The sequence below is a fragment of the Mastigoproctus giganteus genome, chromosome 8 (assembly GCF_048544385.1).
Source record: "Mastigoproctus giganteus isolate SK-2022 chromosome 8, ASM4854438v1, whole genome shotgun sequence".
NCBI lineage: Eukaryota > Metazoa > Arthropoda > Arachnida > Uropygi > Thelyphonidae > Mastigoproctus > Mastigoproctus giganteus.
Genome location: NC_143582.1, coordinates 133,407,120 through 133,430,903, shown reverse-complemented (window position 1 = coordinate 133,430,903; position 23,784 = coordinate 133,407,120). Strand labels below are relative to the sequence as shown.

The following is a 23,784-nucleotide window of genomic DNA, read 5'->3' as shown; positions in this document are numbered from 1 at the left end:
ATAATCACCTCCTTATCCCTGCTGGAAAAATTCCTGTATATCATTGACAATACTCCATGAGCTACTCTTGCAGCCCGTCTGCACTGCTCAGAGAACTTCATATCTGCCTGCACAATCACCCCCAAGTCCCTTTCATTCTCTACCACTGTCAGTGTTGTACCATAGAGTTGATACGTTGCTCTGGGGTTGCTGTTTCCCATGTGTAGTACTTTACATTTGTCAATGTTAAACTTCATTTGCCACCTCTCAGCCCATCTGCTCAACCTTTCCAGATCCTGTTGCAGAAGCATAGTGTCAGTAGTGTCCTTGACAACCCTGCCAACCTTTGTATCGTCTGCAAACTTGGACATTAATCCCGATATACCATCATCAATATCATTTATAAATACAGAAAACAATAATGGACCCAACACTGAGCCCTGAGGGACTCCACTAATAACATCAGTCCACGATGAGCAGTGTCCATTGATTACCACTCTCTGTCTTCTCCCCCTCAACCACCCCTTTATCCATAGCAGCAATTTGCCTCCAATGTCACACTGCTCCAATTTGTGTAGCAGTCTTCCATGTGCAACAGTATCAAAAGCCTTTCTAAGATCCAAGTATATAATATCAAAGTTATTCCCTGCATCCAGTTCTTTTGTGACTGCATCATAGTATCCAATCAAGTTGGTCAGGCAAGACTTCCCCTTAACAAAACCATGCTGTGTCTGAGCTATAACTGAAGTCTTGTCTAAATGATCCTGCAGTGCGTCTTTAACCAGTGCCTCCATTAATTTTCCTGGAACAGAAGTCAAGCTCACAGGTCTATAATTACTTGTGTCAGCCTTTGATCCTCCTTTGTGAATTGGGGTCACATTTGCACATTTCCAGTCTATGGGTACCTCCCCTGAGTCCAAGGAAGCTCTCATAATTATGGCTAAGGGTTTGCTTACTTCCTTTGCTGCCTCCTTTAATATAACTGGATAGATCCCATCCACCCCGGGTGCCTTTCTTGTGTTTATCTTCAACAGTTTCTCCTCCACTTTACTCCCAGTTATTTCAAGATTCTGTAGCTTACTGCTAGCGTTGAATACACCTCTGGCATTCCCCTCGCTGAATAACTCCTCATGTGTGAATGTCGATGCAAAATATTCATTTAGTTTGTTAGCCACCTGAGCAGGATCATCAACACTTGACCCATCAATATCAAGTGGACCAATCTGATTCATCCCTTTCCTTCTAGAGTTTACATAAGTAAAGAACTCTTTGCTGTTTTTCTTTGCATCCCTTGCCAAGGATTTCTCGTAATCTGCCTTCGCCTGCCTAACCTCCTTTGTAACTTGGTTGCATATCAACTTGTATCTATCATAGGCTTCTGTGTCATGTGTTAATTTGTAAGTATCCCATGCATTTTTCTTCTCTGCCATATGCCTCATTAGTTCATCTGACATCCATTTTGGCCTAAACCTTGAACAATATTTCTTAGTTGGTATGTAAAGCCTAGTAGCTTCCAAGATAAGTTCTTTGAATGCTTCCCATTTTGAATTTGCTGTTGCTAACATCATCAGTTGGTCCCACTGTATAGAATTTAAATACTGTCTCAGTCCATCGTAGTCGCCTTTACGGAAGCAATAACCCTTCCCTTTACCCCTAATGGTAGTTACCTCTTTGAGTAAATCCCACTTCAGCACACTGTGATCACTGCCACCTAGTGGTTCATTTATCTGCAGATTCTTGATGCATGAAGAATCACTGCTGATAATCAAATCAAGAGTATTACTCCCTCTAGTTGCCTCCCGAACATGCTGATGTAGAAAACAATCATCCAATAAATCCACAAAAGCCCTGCTAGTGTGTGAGTATCCAGCCCCCAAATTCCAGTCAATATCTGGGAAATTAAAATCTCCCATTATAAGACACTCTGATTTACTGGCCCACTCTATTTCCCTGTACAGTTCCTTATTATACTCATCAGAGTCATTAGGCCTATAGCACACTCCTACTCTCAATTTTGATCTCCCAATGCTTATGTCACACCAAACAGACTCCACACTGCACTGTCCAGTGATGTCGACTGGCTTCACTTCCTTGGTTTTTATGTGTTTCTTAACTAATAGCATAACACCTCCTCCCTTCCTATCCTGTCTATCCTTTCTGTAGACGTTGTACTCCCCAAATTGCAGTTCCGCATCCCTTATATCTGTGTGACACCACGTCTCTGATATCCCAACAATATCTGCCTTCGATGTTTTGAGCAATACCTCAAATTCATCAAATTTATTTACTAAACTCCTAGCATTGGTGTACACGCAAGTATACCTGCACCTGTTTCTATTCTTAGCTACCCTAACAGAACCCATATGTTTACTTGTACCGCAATGGCTCCCAGCAGTCTCTGAAATACCATGCATCTTGTTTTTCAGGCTTCTGCTCATTCTAATAGAAGCAGTGCAAGAATCTCTTTCACCCCTGCCAGTGGCTACTGTCAATCTATTGGTCTTTGTCTCCCCCCAAGCTAGCAGTTTTCCGACCCACCTAACACTGCCTCGATAGCATCAGCAAATATTCTTGCACCCTTTCTATTTAAGTGTATCCCATCCCTGTAGAAGCAATCTCTCCTGTTAACAAGTACAGTCCAGGCTGAAAAAAATTCTACCCCTTGAGCCTTGCACAATCTTTCCAGGGCCGAATTGATCGACAAGGCTCTCATCATATACTCCCTCCTATCGTGTCTGGGCAGAATTGCAGACACTTTCAAATTCAACCCTAATTCTCGGCTTTTGTTCAACAGTGACCTGTACTTGTTAAGTAATTCTGCCGGTCTCCTACTCTTAATATTATTAGTGCCAACGTGTACAACTATATCACCTTTTGTGCCCTTAAAAGATGATATTCGCTCTACAACGTCATCAACCTTTGCCCCTGGCAGACATACCCTGGTCCTGTTCCACCTATCTTTTTTACAAAGCATGTTCCCCGTTTCCCTGACAATAGAGTCACCAACAACTACTAGTTCCTTCGGGACCAGCGCATTCTGCCTTGGGGGTTGTCTCTGTGTCACGCAATGCCCAAGTGCAAGCTCTGGCATTGATGTGGGCAGCTGAGAGCTTGATGGGCCCCTCAATTTAGTTTCTTCGAGGGCATCCACCCTGTCCTTCAAGCTCTCATATAGGCCCAAAAGAACGCCGAGTTGTTGCCTGATATCATTACACTCCTTGCATCGCGCACACGCAAAGACATCCCCCTTGGCAGTATCAAGTCCCGTACCCGATTGCTCTGCAAAAATCAAGCAAACAGTGCATTTTATAAGGCTGTGAGTCAGAGGACAACTGCCCCCCTCAGTTCTGCTCTGAGCCACAGCACTTCCATTAGCTTGAGCCTTTTGCTTTGCTCCTTCTGTTATACAGAAGGAGCAGACAATCCATAGATTTTGGTGAAAGATGTTTAATCATTTCATAATGGATGCCATCTGGTCCAACAGCACTTGCTTTGGAAAGAGTGAGGGCTCTTTTCAGTTCATGTATAGTGAATTCCCAGTTGTAGGAACAGTCGCTCTTACACTTATAATTAAGTGCCTGTTTTTCTATTTTATGTTTCAGAACCGGGAACTCTGGGGAATAAGAAGATGTTGCACAGATGTTAGAGAATGTTTCCGCAAGAGCATTGGCTATTGCAGTTGGATCTGCAATAGTGCATCCATTATAAACTAGGATTGCAGAAGGGTGGGATGTATATTTCCCCTTCATTTTCCGGATTTTATCCCAGACTACCTTAGAGTTGGTAGACTGGTTAATAGATGATGTAAAACGGATCCACGATTCCTTTTGACTTTGACGACGGATGTAGCGTGCTTTGGCTCGTGCACGTTTGAAGGTTATAAGGTTGTTGGTGGTAGGATATCGGCGAAATATCCCCCACGCTTTGTTTTGAGCCTTTTTTTGCTGTTGTGCATTGTGAATTCCACCGAGGTTTGGGAAATGGTGGAAACAGGGCAGATGTTTTTGGAACAGCATTCGCAACTGCTTGGACAATATTTTCTGTGATGTACTTAACTGCATCATTGATAGGCTCTTGACTGACTGTGCTAAGATCAAAATTTGCCTGATGTTGAAAGGCAGTCCAGTCAGCCTGATCAATCTTCCACCGTGGTAACCTGAAAGGAAGACATGGTCTCCCACTGTGTAACGAGGTTATCACAGGGAAGTGATCACTTCCGTATGGATTCTCCTCCGCTTCCCAAGTGAGTGAAGGGAGTAGAGAAGGGGAGCAGATAGAGAGATCAATGGCAGAAAAAGTGCGGGTAGGCATGTGGAAGAAGGTGTTTGTTCCAGTATTTAGAAGGGAGAGGTCATTGTCATTGAGCATACGCTCTATGACTCGTCCCCTTCCGTTGATGTTAGCACTGCCCCACAGGGTGTTATGTCCATTAAAATCCCCAAAAAGTAAGAAAGGGGGAGGCAACTACGTTACAAGATGATCAAGGTCTTCCTGGGAGATGTCAGTCCCAGGTGGCAAATAAATAGAGCAGACCGTTAATAAAAATCCCACTGTAAGGCGAATTGCAACAGCTTCTATGCTAGTTGTAATTAGCAAGGGCTGAACTGGGGTCTGGTTTCCCACAAGGATAGCCACTCCTCCATGAGCAAGACCATCCGCAATTCTATCCTTACGAAAAATGGTGGTGTTATGCATTGTGGGATCATCATTTGCCTTTAGGTAAGTCTCCTGCAAGCAAAAGCAAACTGGCTCATGATTTTGCAGGAGGGCCTTGATGTCATCAGTATTTCGCCGGAATCCACGACAATTCCACTGTAGGAATTTAGCCATTATTTTGGCTTGGTGGGTCCATCAGGCGGCTTCCGAGGTGCTGAGGGCTTACCTTTTTCAGATCTGGCCTTCTCCTTCCTGGGGAAATATGGATGCTGTCCAGTGTCCATTTCCTCCTCAGCAAAGAGCTCCAAAACTGAGTCTTCTTGTACCTCCTTCTGCTCGACATCCATGTTTTCTTGGGTACTAGGTGGTATTTCACCTTTCTTATTCTTTTCTTTTGCATTTGTTTTGTTATTTGTGGAGCATTAGGAGGTACCGATATAGGAGTGGCAGCTGATTGGTCCTTCTGTGCAGGTTTTTGGGAGCTTAAAAGATAACGTGCAATGGGAGTAAATGATTCTTTTGGAGGGACGGACATGTCCGTCTGAGTCCCAATTGAACACCTCCCTGCTACCTTCTGGGCGTAGGTAGGTTTTTTTGATGTTAAGAGGTTTCACTGCTTTCCTTGCCTCCTGGTACGATATGTTTAACTCTGCCTTCAGCCGTTGAATTTCTTTTTCTTCTTTCCACCTGTGGCATGCTCGTGAGTAGTAGGCCGGGTGTTCGCCTTCACAGTTAATGCAGGTGGGTTTCGCGGCTGAACATGCTGTTGTTTCGTGGTCCTTTGCACCACATCGAGCGCATGCAAGGACTCCACGACAGGCCATTTGAGAATGTCCATATTTCTGGCATTTAAAACACCGTAAAGGGTTTGGAACATATGGACGCACTGGACAGTTGATGTAGCCAGCTTTAATCTCAGCAGGAGGTTTGGGAGAGTTAAAAGTCAGGATAACACTCCTGGTTTTAACAATTTTTCCATCCCTTCGCGCAGTGATTCTCTTGACGGCAGTAACTCCCTGTGGTTTTAATTCGGAGCAGATTTCCTCCTCGGTGACGTCGAGAAGGTCCCACTCCGAAATGACACCTCTCGATGAATTTAGTGTTCTGTGTGGTGTCACTGTTATGGGTATTCCTCCGATTGATGTTACTCGGAGTAGATGTTCAGACTGCCTGTCATTTTTTGTTTCAATCAAGGTCCCCAGAACGGAGCCTCTTAACTGACTTGGGTGTACCTGCTAACCCATCCAACCCTTTTTGTATGAAAAAGGGTGACATTTTACCAATCGGTGTTTCGTTGGTGGAATGCATTATTAAGAACCTTGGGACAGGCCCTGATGGTAGTTCGGTTCGCTGCCTCTTTGTAGCAATAATGCTATCTGCCTCTCCGTCAATATTTTCAGATAGGGACTGGGTTGGGGCCCCTGAAGGAATATGTTTATCAGGATTCATGAAGATTTTTAAATTGTTCAGTGCCTGGGCTCCCCACCCACCACGGAACCCAAAGGGACGCCCACTACCTGGCATGCAATAAATGCGCTCGGGAGTGGAACGCCAGGGCTACCCAGACACTATACCCACACCGCCACCAGCCTGAATCCTGTCCCTCGGACCATGAGGGTAGGGGCGTGGCATTGACACGGTTAACCCTCGCAGGCGAGCCTACTAGCCGATTGATTCTAGCCGGGCCTTCCAGGACCACCCATCTTGTCGAAGCAGGGGCCAAAGTGGTGTATTGAAGCTGGGCCCCCTCAACCACCAGGATCCCCCTTTCCGAATTTCCACGGGTCGCAGCGCACGGCAAACACGCCGGATTCCATTGATGTAAGCCTGGAACCTGGACTGTGGGCATTGGATCCCAGTGATGCTAGTCTGGAAGTCCAGCAGCGTCACTGGAAGGTCCCCTCACCACGTGCAGGTGCCCATGTCGAGGGGTAGTAGTAGTACTATAGCACATAAGTTTTTTTAGTTGAGATAGGGTAAAAAACGGTATCATATGAGCATCTTCATTTTATCTCATAATGTTTTTTTTTTAAATTTAAAAAAATATATATAAAGTTTAGTCAACCATTTTCAGATATAAATATCATAATGAAAAGCAAAAACTTCATAAAAGTTTTCATGAAGCCTAGTTTATCATTATTATCCTCTTTCTTCTCCTTATGAGTTTTTTTTTTTTCGTGTCCTATGAGGGGTATTTGGTACAAGGTGTGTGGGGTGATGTATGTACAGTTAGTGTTCTCCGGGAGGCCTATGACTACTAGGTTATTGTGTAGGCTCTTTGGTACCATGCTGGTGGTTAATATGCTGATTGGAATGGTCATTACTTGTTCCTTATGTCACATTTTTTGCCTTTCTGTGTTACGTCTGTGTACTTTCTGATATTTTCTTTGTAAATTTTCTAGAGGGTGCTCGTGTTGGGCACTGATATGCCAATCAGGTAGGTAGCAATTTCCTTCTTGACGATGAGGGTTATGTCGGGTCTGTTATGTGAGCTCGTCTTGTCATTATTATAGCACACTCCAAGTACAGTTTGTATGTAGGGGGTTTCTAGTACCACATAGGGTTTGTACTTGTAATACAGTACATTTTCTCTGATCAATTAATATTTTTGTACTAGCTTCTATGTATTATCCAGGTGACCTGATCGCGTCTATTTATGTACTCTGTCTGGATGATAACCATGAGAATCAAAACAGCTACACCAGATAAATCTAGCTGTTGGAGTTGATTCTCAGTTGTCACATAAGGTTTGATGTCATCCACATACATCAGGTGAGAGAGGGTGTACAGTTTCTTTCTACTCTCTTCTTTTAGGAGATATCCGTATTTGCTGAGCATGGTGGTTGCTGGGTTCAGTGCTAGACAGAAACATAGAGGGCTCAGGGAAGATTCTTCTCTCTGGAAGATTCTCCTTCTGATGGGAATTAGTTTGGTCATGATGTTCTTGACCTTGATGGTGGTCCTCCATTTAGCCATGGTTGCTTCTAGAAAGTGTGTCAGTGTGGAATTGACTTTGTAGATCTTCATTGTTTCTAACAGCCAGATACACTGACTACTGAAAGTTGAAAGCCTAGCAATAATCAAAGTAGGCTTTGTATTTGCTGTACAATAATCATGTACAGCAAAAGATGTGCTTCTTGTAGACTTGCTACATAACTGCCATGTCAATAGCCAACTGCTAACTGAATCCTTTGCTCATCTGCTGCTCAGCCACGAAGGTCTGGTTCTCCAAGTAGTCTGATATCTTCTTGGTTATGCAACTAATTACAGCCAGGCCTTGCATAACGCGATCTTTTTTTTTTTTTTTTTTATGCGATAGTTGAAAAAGATTTGAATCGCGCGTTAAGCTTACCGCGAGTCGTACGGTAATAAACAAACGTTTGCCTGCTGCCCGCCTCTGTGTGTTCCATTAACCATCGGAAGAAGATGTGTTACTTGTTTGTCTCCTGCTAATAAAGTCAATTCACACTTGCATAAAAATTCAAATTTTTAAATGAGCCAGATGAAAATGTTACCGCAAAGGAGATAGCGGTAAAAGAATTAAATGAAATATTTCGTATCACAGAGAACCTCAAACAAAAGGTTTGAGGTTTTCTACGATATTTATTTCACCAGGGCCCAGAGAAGATTGTTGTCGGCTATCGGAAATTAATTGATGAAAAGAGAAAGTCATGCTGTTCAAATATTTCCGCAACGGTCATTTCTTCATTGTGTGTGTTTTATGTCAGAGGTTGCCAAACTTTCTCGGTTCACGGCGCCCTTAGTGTCTCAGTAATTTTTTCAAGGCACACCCAGACCAAAAGAAATACCTAACAGTTCTGTTTAGTAGTTAGGTCCAAACAACTTAATAAGAAATGCTGAAACTGTGAACTACCTCGAGCTAGTAGTTTGCACAGTGTCCGACAGATATCGAGTATTGCTGTGTTTCCCTCGAAAATTTAAAATATTCCGCAGTGCGCAGTTTGGGAACCGCTGTTTTATGCAATAAACATTTAATTCCAACATTATTTTCATTATCTTTTACATTGTATACAGTTAAAAAGTTATTTAAAAGGTATTTTTAAAATTCTTTATGGACATTCCAGAGGGTCAAGGACCAATTATACTTTTTCCTATTGATTATTATATTCGATTAACGCGTTTCCGTTTTGCGCGATGCGCTCGCAGGACGAATTAATCGCATTAATCGAGGCCAGCCTGTACTATTTTGTATGTTGTTGGGAAAGAGATGATCAGTCTTTTACTTCACTGGGTTCAAATCTGTTCTTAGCCTTTGTATAAGTGATTCCTTGAATCAGATACTCTGGGATTGTGTCACGATATCTTATCTGGGTGAACTGCTCCTCTATGTGCCTGTGTCTATAGCTTAAATTCTTGTACCAGTAGTTATGGATGTTATCTATCCCTGGGATTCACCAGTTGTGGGACTTCCCAATCGACTGTTGTAAGTCTTTCTTTCATATCTCCCATTCTATCATCTCTCATATGTCCTTTTTCCCTTCTATTCATGGCTTTTCTGGCTAACTCTGCTGCTCCACAGGTTGCCTCAGAACTCCAAGTGCTGTCCAATCAGAGGATCCATTGCCTTCCTTCTCCTCTTGTCTGATTTTCCTGTAGAAGGTTCTCTGGTTTTCATCAAATATCTGGTTTCCTGTTTTCCTCTGGAAATTTTCCCCGTGTTCTGCTTGAGGGGGATCAAGGCATTCTTGATCCTCTGATTATAGGTCACGTGTTTTTCTGTGGATGTTATCTTTCTTGAGTATAGTCAAGGGCTTCACTTTTCTGATTAACTTCTCACTTCTGTTACCACATTTGTAACAGAAGTAAGAAGTACTGGTCCATTTGACCTATCTTCACTCTTAGCTCTTCAACTTCTGCTGTAGCCTTCTTTCCTATGTTATTGGTTCCTTGTCTTTGCATTTTGTCTTTGGTTTCATCCATCCTGGTGGCTGCTAGAGCAGCTCAGTAAATGGCTGTGCAGGTGGTATCTAGTGTTACTTTGTTGTCGAGGTAATCTTGTATCATTCACTGATTGAGGTGGTCTGTTCTTTCCATAGGTTTCTGTTGGAGCTGTGCTTCAGTATGGCATGGGTCTTTGGGAGGGTACATTCCCTTGAATTCTGCTAGTTCCCACCCCCCACTCTTTTTCTTTACTGAATATCACAACCTTATTTCTTTCTTTTGGGTGCACTGGGTTGAACTTCTTGTAATTGCTGTTCCATTTCTGATTCATCTATATTCCATGTTCTTTGTAACTGGTCATTTAAGTTCTGCTTGATTTTTTCTAGGATTGCAGGAGCTATCAGGTTCATCAAGTCGGTGGTCCATCTCTGGTCTTCTATTCACTTTTTAGTGATCTGAACAGTCAGGAGCCATTCCAAACACTTGGTACATTGTTTCATCCTATAAATTGTCATATCGATCTCTAGTTTGGTTAGTTTGTAGTAGCTCGCATGATGAAGGTATTCATTTCAAGGCTCCACTTCATGAATTGACTCTTTCTTCATTCCTATGTGGTTAGCAGTCTAGTTGCCCAGGAAGCATTTCCAGTGGGTTGGGCTGGGTAGCCTTGCTCTTTGGTTGTGGTAGCCACTCAGAAAACTGTCTCCAAATTTTTGAACTGACCACTCTACCTAAGGTCTGAACAGGAGTGCCTTTATCCTGTACTTCACTTGATGCAATATGTTCAATATTTATTTTTTGTTTTTTTTTTCTATTATTATCATTATACAAAGAAGAAAAATAGAAAATTAATGTTTTCTAATTTTTTCTACAGAAATACTCCTTATTAGGTTAATTTGGCAATGACATTTTTGTTTTTGCTAACATTTACAACAAATAATTCACATGAAAAAACAAAATACTTAACCTCCATAATTTGGATTTCCATATTTCTGATAATACTGACTCCTCTTCTCAGCTCCTGGAAGCTTCTTATCATCTAAAACATTTAAAGACACAAGTTTATTATTGTAAATTATAAATAATTCTATTTACTGTCACATATATCATTATTCACTCAATATTTGGCAAAAAAATACAGTAATAGAAAAGAAAAATCAGTGACAGACGACAGCCGAAATTTAATGTTGCTAAATATATTGAATTTTAGAAAAAGAATTCTGAGGGTGATTTACATCTGCACAATTATTTTTCAAATCCAATACATTCAGCAACATTAAATTAGACTGTAACACATTTATCAATGTGAAATTAAAGTGGAATATGACTTGGAATTAGAGTAGCTCAGGAACAGAAATATTTAATGTTATAATACAAGCTGACATGAATTTTTCCTTGCAATGTAAGCAGCCAGCAAGAGAGGCTCTAGATGTACGATCTACAATCTATAGTACCTTTGCTAGCAGGGAGATGAATGTTATTATTCCTCTTTATAAAATGGCGAGACCACATTTGGAATATTTCATCTAGTTCTGAGAGACTCATGTATGGTTGAGAGTGCTCAACCAATGAAATAAGAGACTGCCCTATAATGGGCACCTTAAAAACATCCCTTCCTCGAATACTGTTTTTAGATAATCACTACAACATAAGCCAATTAGCTTAGGCGTAAAGTACATTTTGTGGAATAATTTTTTGCCACAAGCATCATGTTTATTGGAACTAACGTAAACTATCCTCTAACATGTACTGGGACACCCCATGTCAAACATGCACTAGTGCATGTCAGAAGTATTGAGTAATTTCACGTCACCTAATAGGTAGATAGCAGGCAAAAGAAGGATATAAAAGGAATGCATATAAAATTAGAGATGGTGGTACACAATGCAATGAGAAAGGAAGATGGCTCACTCCACATGAGGTATGATAGGCTTTGTAACATGGTAAGTACTCCCATTGATCAGATAGTAGAAAGATTGGAAAATCAAATTAATTGTTGGAAACATTATGCTTTTCACTTATTTAAATGAAAATCTGGCTCTTATTGGTGAGTTCAGTGAAGATGAGGTATTAACTCAGGCAAAAATAATAGTAAGAAATTAGGTTCTCCAGAATCTAAGAACCTAATTTCTTAGGAAGAAACCAGGTTCCTTCCTAATTTCTTAGGTTCTGGAGAAGTAATACAATTACCAAAGAAGAAATTCTGAAGAAATGAGCCTCAATCTATTTTATATCTTAAAATGACATTAGTTTTATCGGAGAAAATCGGGTGGTGGTAAACAAAAGAAAAAGGTGTGATCAAAAATTTAATCAAGAACGAACATCAAAAAGCTTAAGAATTGAACTAATATCTGGGAAACGAAGAGTACTGTTTGTTATTTGGTTTTTAGGAGCATTAGCAGCTAAGGCCATATTGCTTCGTGAGGATGTGCGGTGGTCATTCCCTGACCTTTCCACATTCTCTGTATTTCGTGGGCATGGGCTCGAACCCCGGTGTAATCAAGAAGCGTGTGCTACGCACTGCTGCTCCTGCCCACCTGGCTACAGAGGAGCCATGAGGAGTACTATCTATGCCAACTCTCCTTCAAAGTAGTCACTATGATGGACTTCTAGTGCATTCCAGATAGGTGCATTCTTTTGGAATTGGTAACTTCCTGTGTTTCACTCTGAATAATTTTATCAGTCATTATGTATCTGTGAACTTTAAAGGGGGATTTGTTCTAAGCAGAGAAAAAATTCATAGGGGCTAAATGCAGTTAATGTGAAAGATGGGGGAACCATATGGAATGCATCTCAATAAATTCATGAATGAATTTATTGAGTCACCTCAAGAAAAAGTGCAGAGCTTGCAGTGGTGTTATTATGATTCAAGCAGCAATTCTCAAAAGCCCAATTTTCTGGCCATCATTTTCATACGGCAGTGTCCAATTGCATAGGACTGATTTGTAATATTCCTAGTTCGCTGTTACACAATGCAGGACAAATTCATAATTAGTAATGCCCTGTAACCCAAAAAAAAAAAAAAAAAAAAAGAAGAAGATAAGCTTGATCACACAGAACTGCCTTTCATTGGGCCCTGGAGAAGATGGAGTCCTCCACTGAGAGGACTGGGCCTTTCCTTCTGGATAACAGCTAATGATTTGTTACCAGCAGTGATACAAGAAACAAAATGAGAGGCAGCAGCATTTGATGAAAATCCTTATATGGGAGTACTCTCTGCTCTGTGATCGACAGTGAAGATGTGTGGCACACACTTGGCTGAAATGCATCCTGTTATGAAATATTGTATTAAAAATGAATAAATTAGTACATGCATCTTAGATTAATAAAATAAATACTAGATGCATACAAAATATCGATAAAATAAATTAAGAACTGATAAAATACAAGGTGCAATCAGAAATTTCTGATCAGATCAAGAGCACAAGTAATCGAATCATTGGTTTTGAATTTGAAAGGTGGCTTTCTGTTAAAGTATCATTTTTAACAGAAAGCAACCAACCTTTAACTTTGGGAACCACTGAAAAGTCTTTGAATAACACATAACATCTTCTTCAAAGGCTTACAAAAGTTTATAAAAATTTCTTAGGTTTCTGTTGTGCTATTCCCTAATTTGATACATAATATTCCTATTCTGTATCAAATTAGGGATTAGCACAACTTAGTTGCTATATTCATGGCAACTCGTTGTGAAGGCAGAGCACAATATGAGAAAGAGCAAATGATGCCTTCAACAACTGCTTTGTAGTTTCTTAAGAGTTGTCTATGGTGTATCTACACACCAATATTATATAGTTATTAAACTCTTAATGTATTATGCCTTGTGCATTTAGTTATTTTAAATAATATTCCTAATATCACTCACATTAATATATAATGAAATACACAAAACACCTTCTATTCAATTCATCTTAATATACATTGAATACAAATAAACAATGAATGAATCCTAACATATTGCAACAAGTTATTACAATGCCAAAATTTCAAGGTGTAAATTCTGTACCCAAACTTTTTAATCACTCCTTGTGTGATATTGTGTGTGTGTGTGTGTGTGTGTGTGTGTGTGTGTGTGTGTGTGTGTGTGTGTGTGTGTGTGTGTGTGTGTGTGTGTGTGTGTGTGTGTGTGTAGTACACAGGCAGTAAAACAGCAAACAAGATCAAAGCCATTGCGAATTGAATGAACATTTGATTTAAACTATCTTTTATTATTGTTTATTTAAGCTGAAAAGCTTTGAGAGCTTACCAGCTCTCAAAGTCAAGTACATCTACCCTAAGGAGAAAATGAAAGATTTTATATACAAAATATACACAAAATGTAATACCAATCATAAATACAATATGTTGACTGGCGCACTGTCAGAAGTTATTACCATTCAATATATCTAAATTATGACTGGAAAGGATCCCCAGAGCTAATTAATTGTGTTTTAACAGTTGTAACTAGGTCAGGAGAAAGACTGCTAGTCAGGCACAGATTAAATTTGAGAGCTTACTGACAAAATACAGCTAGCCTGATGAACAAACAAAAAAAAAAAATCAAATGTATACAATGAAAAAAAAGCAATCCACAGATTAGGTAAAACTCAACATAATGAATTGGAATTTACTGCACCAACTTAATATCTATTTTGTCTAACCAATAGCCTGCTGTTATCATTGTATACATTTGATTTGGCACTAGTATTAGAAAATACTAGTACTAAATCAAATGTATAATGCAATAATGCAAAAAAAGAAAGAAAAAAAAAGTTTTGATGTTTCTCCACAAGCCAATAGCTTGAAGAGCTCCACCTCCCCGTGGTCTGGGCCGGGCAGCTGGAGTGATACCCCAGCTGGCAGAACGAGATGGTTTAGGTCTTTGTTCAAAATTCCGCAATTGATTAAGTCTCGTGATAATTTTGTCAAATTCTGATCTGTGCTATGATTGTTTCTTTGTTTTATCCTAACAATTGTTTTGTTTAATGGCAAGAAGAGGACATTCCTAAATGAGATTACAGAATGTCGGAGGTGCTGGGTTGGATCCTGAGCCCTCAAAAGAAGCCAGCAGCCCCAGTGTGCAAAGTTCTGACCAACAAGAACTCGACCAAACTGGATTCGAAGTTCTAAACAAAAGCAGGTGAGGCCTTCGAGGACTGTTAACATCTCGAGATCTTAAGCTTCCAAATTATCAGACTGATAAGATTATGTACTTCTGGGATGATTTGACTGAGATAGTGCAGAGGACCATCTTGGAGAACAAGATGCTTAAAGCCAAATTAGAAGTATTGCTTGATGAACGAGTTTCACAAGTGATATGAAATAATGGTAACGTATATATCCAGTAAAAATATCTTTAATTATAAATAAGTAGACCTAGCCCTACTTATTTAGCCTTAATTATTATCTACAAGTATATTAATTCACATTTCACACTACTGCATCCCCCCCAGTGTAAGAAAGAGGATCAATGAGTGTGGGGGGGGGGGAAATAATAAAAAAATATACATATAAAACTTAATAGAAAATGTAAGAAAAAAGGTATAAAATTAGCATAAAATGCAAGGGGAAAAAAGTACAAAATTAGCTTGTTTGTTATTTGGTTTTTAGGAGCATTAGCAACTAAGGCCATATTGCTCCGTGGATATGCTGTGGTCATTCCCTGACCATTCTCCGTATTTGGTGGTTACGGGCTCGAACCCCAGGGCTAATCAAGAAGCGTGTTCTACGTGCTGCTGCTCCTGCCCACCTGGCTACGGAGACAACTACAAAATTAGCATAAAATGTAAGAAAAAAATTGCATGTGTACCCTGTACGCACAAAAGATGTTTTTTGCGCAAACACCTTTGACACCTACTAAATTTCAAACAACTAGAACCGAAATGATGAACAATGTAATTTATGCTCACGCCTGCTACTTACTCTACCAAATCAATGTTAGTGATAAATAGGATACAAACCTGCTGCTTAGTCACGCTGTTAGGCAATAGTTTAATTACCCATTTGATTGTAGCCATTTGTTGAATAGTACGATAGCAACAATAGAAGCATTTGTATTGTTACAATCATACTATCATGTCATGCTTTGTCGCAAATTACACATGCAGCACTAAGAGATCTGCAAGAAAAGTCAGCATCCATGCATAATATGCTATCGAAAATATAACTTGGCTCAGATTCTCAACGAGTACAAGCGGGAGAGAGAGGGTAACACTGCACATTCCATTTTGCAACGAGGAAACAGAGATTCTGTCAAAGATGAAATGTGCCAAGATCTACGACAACAACGAAGACTCATACTAAATCGTAAATTATATGAATCAGACTTGGACATTTGCAAAACAGTTGAAATATGTAAGACAATGTGTCAAGACAAGGACAACAGCGACTATGACAAAGCATGCGGTAATGACCTACATAGCCTTGTAATGCGACTGCGAGATGAATGAGGATCTAAAGTTCGCCCCCATAAACTGACTCAGCACAATTGCAAACTTCTGCAACTTAATGAGAATGTCCAACGACAAGCAAAAGATTCTACTCATACATGTAATTTGGAGTCTGTTATCACCCAATCGCAAACCAATTGAAATATACTTGACTGGCCCAGTTCATTGCAGAAAAACTTTCATGATTTGCCTCTTGATAGAAATATACAACTGCTTCAGTAATACAGACGAGTACTGTAACGCCTACATTAAATGCGCTTTAACTGGTAAGGCTGAAGTGCACGTAATGTAATGATCTTGGATGTGCTCAGAGCTAGTTTTTTGCCAGCTGTGAGCACATCCAAGTTCACTGCCCTAGAAATATCCATTTCCCTGGTTAGCAAAAAGTTTCTGCCATGGGCGCAATGATTAGCCCAAAGCCACCTAAGTGATATGCCCTGAATCATAAACTTATTTCTGCAACCAGCTGGTTTATGCTAGCTCTAAGCACATCATAGATCACCTCCAATGATTCTTTGCGTGATCTCGTTGACAAATCATAAACGGAAAAACATTTATGATTTGCCTCTTAATGGAAATACATACCCACTTAAGTAATACAGACAGTCCTGTAATGCCTAAATTACATGCACTTCAACTGTTAAGGTAACGCTGCCATTGCGATAGATGGAATTACTGTGCACAGTGCCCTCAAAATATCAATTTCTCTGGTTATCAAAAGGTTTCTGCCACAGGTGGCAATGGTTAGCCCAAAGACACCTAAGTGGCTTTGAGCTAAGCCCCAATAATAAACCCCAAACCGTAAATGTTTTTCTGCAACCAACTAGTTTATGCCAGCTCTGAGCACATCCAAGATAACTGCACTCAAGATATCCATTACTCTGGTTACCAAAAGGTTTCTGCTATGGGTGGCAATGGTTATCCCAGAGCCACCTAAGTGGTATGCCCCGAATCATAAACGTTTTTCCTGCAACCAGCTGGTTTATACCAACTCTGAGCACATCCAAGATCACCTCCCGTGATCTTCTCTCCTGACTCCATTTTTCTTTGTTATGAAATGGAATTGCCATGTAATTCGCAAATTCATGACAAATTGATTTTACTACTGTCTGAAAACTTAGTAGTTGCTGCCAATGATGTTTACACATCAAAAAGTACAAAACTGAATGAAAGTAGAGTGTGAATGTGGATTATGAGTGAAGCAAATGTGTGTCTCTCCAGGCTCCTCCCCTGGATAGGATGAGGGGACCTAGAACCTCTGCCCATCTAAGACACCGTGCTGTGGCTACTTAGCTAGCATGGTGTGGGACACTGACCAGTAAGGGCTGCCCCCTGGCCAGTGTGGGATACAGCACTAAAGCCTGCTCTTCAACATATGGATCCCTTTCCCTGTGATCTTTCACTCCTACCACCTTGATGGCATCCCCCTTTGCCTGGTGGGTCACCCCCACTGTTAACTATTATATCCCACCCCAAGACCAGGAAGGGCATCCTGACCTGGGAGGCCCCAACTTTCCCACCAGGTGGGGATGCCTTTTCTATTACCCCCTCTTTCTCTCTACCACCTTAACCCCCTTCACTTCCTGTCTTCCCACTACTATCTTCATTTTCATTTTCTTTTTTTACTGGGCTCTTCATGTCTGTAGGTTTGGCTATCACATGGTTCACCTTGCCGGTGCATTCATTCTCCCTATCGTCCGGCCCACCACCTCATGTCACTGGACAGTAAACTAGAGGTTTATATGTGAAAACACAAGCCCCTAGGCTAAGAGGCCAGATGAACAACACAACCAAAACAACTCCACACTAACACTTCACGAATGCTCACTAACCTACATAAATCGGGCCTTTGCAGAGCTTTACATTCATCATATTGCCTGACGTGGAGTTGTGGTGAACCCCTGGTGTGGCATTACAATTAACACTATAGACTATGTTCAGATTATCTTAGAGATTGCTTGAATGAAGACACACCATGGAAAACTCAAACCCACAAAATGCCTTTGCTCAATATACAAATATCTCTGTCCTATAATCCATCTTTCTTATAAGTTCTTGGACAACAGAGGTAGGATTTTTGAAGAATTTTTATTCACCTATTATCAAAAATCTCATAACTTACCAAACCGACTGTATACTTTTTTCAAATGTCCATGGAGAATCAAAGATTGATTTAACCATTTCAATGTCCCCCATTTTCTCAAGGATTTTGAATGTACCATACATACTGAGACTACACAAACAGTGACCACGGAGCAATCCTTTTTAAGGTAACTCTCTCCTTTCAATTACCTTTATTGGTCCGCTTCCTACTCCTCGACAAGATCTTGGATTTCCTATCACAACCATAAAATTTCCTTTTTTTTATGTTGTCAATTCACCAAGATTTTAAAGCTAACATTCACTGCTCTTGGAACTAGTTCAATGCCTCAAATATGCATTCTACGTACAAGCTGCCTTACTTCATGCTACAGAATACTCGGCTGAGAAGAAAATTAGCAAGCATGCTACTGCTCCATGTTGGACAGATGAACTTTCCACTCTAAGCAAAAAAAGTCCACAAAGCATGCAGAAACTCAATGGAGAATGTCCTGGTCTGAACCAAAGGTCACCAGACAAAAACATATCTATAAAAGACCCGTGGAAAGAATATGTAAAAACAAATGCAAAAACAAAAACTTGCCTCTTGGCAATATTTAGTTCACTGTACAGGAAATTCTGATCCTTGGGGTCTATTATATAAAATTAGCAAAAATAAGTCTCACTCTAATGAACTGTACAACACTGTGGTCAATAACAACACAGAAACAACTAACTGGAAAGGTTCAGTTAATGCCATCCTAGGTAGCTTGCTTCTACAAGATGATTTAACTCCAGAAACTCCAGAGGAATTATCTATTAGCAATTAAAACTCAACCTACCACTCTTCATATGAAATAGACCTCTTCACTCATCCCAAGTTAAAGCTGGAAATAAGCAAAATAAATACAGTCGGTCCTCGTATAACACATGTTTATATTACACAAATTCGATCATACACGATTTATAAATAGGGGAACGTTATCTTATATAACACGAACCGAATTCGCTTATGCACGATTCGCCTTTGTGTTTACAAGAAATGGCAGTCGAACGCGGAATCACCAACTGAACACAACACGATAGGAATGAAGAAGATTCTGAAAATGTATTTATGTGTTTTATATCAGTGAAGGGGAAACATATTTCACCATAATAACGTAAAAACCCACACAATTCCAGCTATCGATAATTTGCAATTAGATCGAGTTTACGACCAGTTTATAACAGATTCCACTAGCAGAAACGCAACTGGAAATTGTTTTATGGTAGTAACCCCCAGAAATGTGCTTTAGTAAAATGTGAGGTGTTAATAGTGTATCTTGGCCTTTACGGTGTTGTTTATTCAGTTGCTACACGCGCGCAGCTTTGTTTATGTGTATTAAGCGTGCCTCCTCGTTTTGTAATTGTGCTTTAAAAATGAGTAAAATACTTAAAAGGTGTGAAAAGCAAGCGTCCTGGCGAAGACACTGCAGATTCAGAGAGGGAAAAAAAAAAAGAAGCAATATCGATAAACAGAGGCGGACTGAGTCAAAAATTCTTACCCGGGAAAATTTATAGTGGCCTCATACTACGGTTTATGGCCAAAATCACACCGGCCTCCGGCCCACCGGGATTTCCCAGATAAGGCTTATGGCCAGTCCGCCTCTGTCGATAGAGAAAAAATATGAAATTGTGAAACGCTTTGAGCGAAATGAAAGACCATGTGATATTGCACGTGCTACAGACCTAAATGAGGCAACGCCGAGAATTACAAAGAATGCGGAGAAAATAAAAACAACTTTCATAGCGGGAACAACTCAAAGTGTAATTAAAATCCATTAGATTAAGACACAAGAATTGGAAGAGATGGAACGGCTGTCTTTTCTATCTGTTTTTCGATTTTCTATCTGTTTGGATAAACAAAAAACAAGTTTGCTTACGATAGAAGCAAAAGCATTAGCAATATTTTATTACGTAATAGTCATAATAAAATACGTAAGCATTTTATTACGACTTACGTATTATAATTTATACTTACGTATAATAAAATACGTAAGTATTTTATTACGACTATAAAATACGTAAGTATTTTATTACGACTATTTTATTTAATATAATAATTTTTTTACGAATAAAATACGTATTTTATTCGTAAAAAATACTTTTTAGTATTAAAAAATACTAAAAATACTTTATTATAATATAATAAATAATAAAAAAATAAATATTTTTATTATTTATTATATTATTTTTTATTACGTATTTTAATTGTTATAAAATACGTAAGTATTTTATAACGATTAAAATTACCCGATTATTTATTGTGTTTTGGTAATGTTTTGGTTCCAAATGTGTGTTCAATCTTGAGTGGTCGGCAGCTAACCCCACTTTTCCCATAGGGCCTGTTGTTTATATTGCACGAGGGTTTCTAGGAACACAACTATCGTGCTATACGAGGACAGACTGTATCTATAAATTTCAAATTTGCTGAAATCTTTCCAGAAATACTTTTAATTATGTACAACAAATGTCTTATTGAGGGGATTTTTCCCAATCTCTGGAAGGTACTTTGATCAAAATTATTCACAAGCCTGAAAAAAATAAATCCCAAAACATAAAGATCCATCTCTCTTTTGGCAAACCTTGGCAAACTATTTGAAAAACTGTTAGCACCCAGAATAACAGATTTAATTGAAGATCAAAATTTAATGTTTCCATTCCAATTTGGCTTCAAGAAGGAGAAAATCCTGTGAGGATGTCTTCTTGGACTCTTTAATTAACCATATATAAGCTTCTAATGCTATATACGAACTGGCCTCCATTGACTTCGAGGGAACTTCCAATTCCCCCTGGTGGGAGAATGCTCTCAACAGTCTTACAAAAGCCAGGTGTTCTCAGCAACTGTTTCAAGATGCCTTCAACTAGAAAAATTTGCCAACATACCTCTTTCTGAGTTAACCAAGTGATCTGCTATAAATATATTATGAATATCTGCCATAAAAACAAAACCGATGGTTTTTAAGGATGTTAGATTACAGAAGACCTCCTAATATAAAGATAGACAGTAAACAAATCTCTTTGGTACCTCAGTTAAAATGTCTGCATAATTTTAAATGACAGATTAACCTCCTCCTGTCACTGGAAAGACAGCTGTAGAATAGATGTGGAGAAATTTGGATTTAGCCAGAGGGTAGTTAATTGCTGAAACAAACTTCCATCTGCCGTTGTGGAAGTTGAGAGGTTAAATAAATTTAAGGAGGAACTGGACAAACATTTAGAGGGAATGGTTGTGTGAATTTTTTTGGCTGATGCTACATAAGCTCATTTGGTTTGTTATTTTTATTAGGAGCATTAGCAACTAAGGCCATATTGCTCTGGGGATATGCGGTGGTCATTCCCTGACCTTTCCGCATCCTCTGTATTTGGTGGTCACGGGCTTGAACCCCAGTCTAATCAAGAAGCATGTGCTACGCACTGCTGCTCCTGCCCACGGAGGAGCCACATAAGCTCATACTCTTGCTTTCTTGCATCACGTTGTTGTTATTTGGTTTTTAGGAGCATTAGCAACAAAGGCCATATTGCCCCGGGGATATGCAGTGGTCATTCCCTGATCTTTCTACATCCTCCATATTTGGTGGCTCACAGGCTCAAATCCTGGTCTAATCAAGATGCATGTGCTACGAACTGCTGCTCCTGCCCATCTGGCTACTGAGGCACCTCTTGCATCACAAGCTACGATTATTATTACTATTACTATATTAATTACCTCACCTTGAAGAGGAAGAAGTTCACTGCAGCAATTATCTGCATTTCCAAATTATTCATTCCAATAACAACACATATTCGGGAGACTGGTTTCATAGAGCTTTTAATCCAAGCTAATCTCCATTTAATGGATTATGCTGCTTGCTATGCTCCGGGCCTGCAGCACAATGCCTCTCTGCTGATCTGCAGGATCTCGCTGGAGTCTTGACACTAGACCTGTATGTCATCTTCAAAGGACTGTGTTATCGTCTAAAGCACAGAGTTCCTAGCAATGTTCTCGGCATATCGTGTAACCAAACTACTGACATGAACATACACAATCCCACTCACTAGGGGATTGTGTGTGCGTGCATGTGTGCATGGCAACAGCATCGACTTGTGTACCAAGCGGATTCTTGCAGGGCTGTAGTGTTACATTCCATCAGCTTCAGAGGTTTTCCAGGTTGTTTTTAGAGTTTATTCACTGGTCCACTTATATCACCAATCATTTGTTGACCTGCAGATTTCTTAATTTCTGTTGAAATGTCATGTACAGAGTGACTGTTTTTGTGGCACCCTATTATTATTTTGTGCTGAAAATCTATTAACTCTGTCAATTGCAGCATCTTGCATTTATAATTGTACTACTGTCTCTCTTCAAAGGCCCGGGAGAACATTTATAGTTGCATCTGACACATGGTGCTAAGGTGGGACTTGACCAAATATCAACAGAGATGAGTCCAGATATTAATATTCAGTAAGTGAGTGTCAGTCAGTGAGTTGTTGTTTAAGGGTTTTACAACATATCAAAGTGGCATCAAAGGCCAAGATATGTCTTTCTACGTTTCTTAATGTAACTCATGTTTTGTTAGAATTTTTATGAAATTAGATTTGCTGTATGAAATTAAACAGATCTAGATTTGCAGAGTTACCTAATATATGTTGAAGTGTAGGGGTATCTGATCATTACATAAATATAGAAATATAGTAATCTGGAAATTCTCAACTGAGAGTGCATTAAAAGAATGTGTTTTACCAAAAGTTGATATTGACATTGAGCACAGGGGCAGGGGATTTTCATTAGCTAAAATATGATAATGCATCAGATGTATGTGGCCAATTCATGGTCTAAAAAGGGCTGGAGTCCTTTTCTGTGGCACTATTACAGATCAATTTGTAGCTGTTATAGGCTTCAGTACTTTTTATTGCTCTGTAACTTTTCCGTGCAGTCATTTTCTGCTCAAGTAATCTGGCAATGTCATTATTCATCCAACTTGGAATCCTCCTTGTAGAGTATTTTTTAATGGTGTATAAGCATTCAAGGTTTCTGTGATTAATGTTTTAAAGGTATACCATAATTCAATTATATTCATTCTGTGAGATATATACCCAGTTAAGAGGCCATGTAGCATCTTAATTGTCATAATTTCCTTTCCTGAAATTATAACCCATTCCTTTGCCTTTAACTACTGCTACCTCTCTCTCTCTCTCTCTTTTCATCGTCCACTGTAGAATTCTGATCACGTCCTGCTAGTGGTTCCTGTACTGTCAGCCCTATTGTCATCTAGTTCATGGGTGATGATGAGGTATAGAATATTCTTTTCCCTAGTACTTTCGCTGACATGGTGATACAAATAGCAAGTCTAGTTGATTTAAAAATCCCCCCCCATGTGGAGTTTCCTTCCCATTTGTTCTAATCAACTAGAGGCAAATTGAAATCACCCATAATAAGACATTCGCACTTACATGTCCATTCCATTTGCATGTTGAGGCCTTCATCATAATCTTCACGATCACCTGGCCTGTAGATTACTCCCACTCTTGTTATACCTTTGCTTCCAACTGTCTCACACCATACAGATTCTATATTAGCATGCAAAATGTCTGAATCTGGGATGGCTTCCAAAGGGTTCAGGATGCTTCGGTTAAGAAGCATTACCCCACCACCCGTTCTATTTTACCTATCCTTCTTAAATGCATTATACATACTGTATGAAACTCATCGTCCCCTATC

The 23,784-nt window shown here is 39.6% G+C and overlaps 1 protein-coding gene across 1 annotated transcript in view; it reads right to left on the bottom strand.

Moving 5' to 3' along the window:
* LOC150081829 (uncharacterized) overlaps nt 1-23,784 on the bottom strand; it is a 353,456-nt gene that overhangs the window by 88,307 nt on the left and 241,365 nt on the right. The window contains exon 9 of the mRNA XM_090379743.1: nt 10,505-10,576. Within this exon, the coding sequence (XP_090235869.1) occupies nt 10,505-10,576 (72 nt within the window). The remainder of the gene's footprint in view (nt 1-10,504; nt 10,577-23,784) is intronic.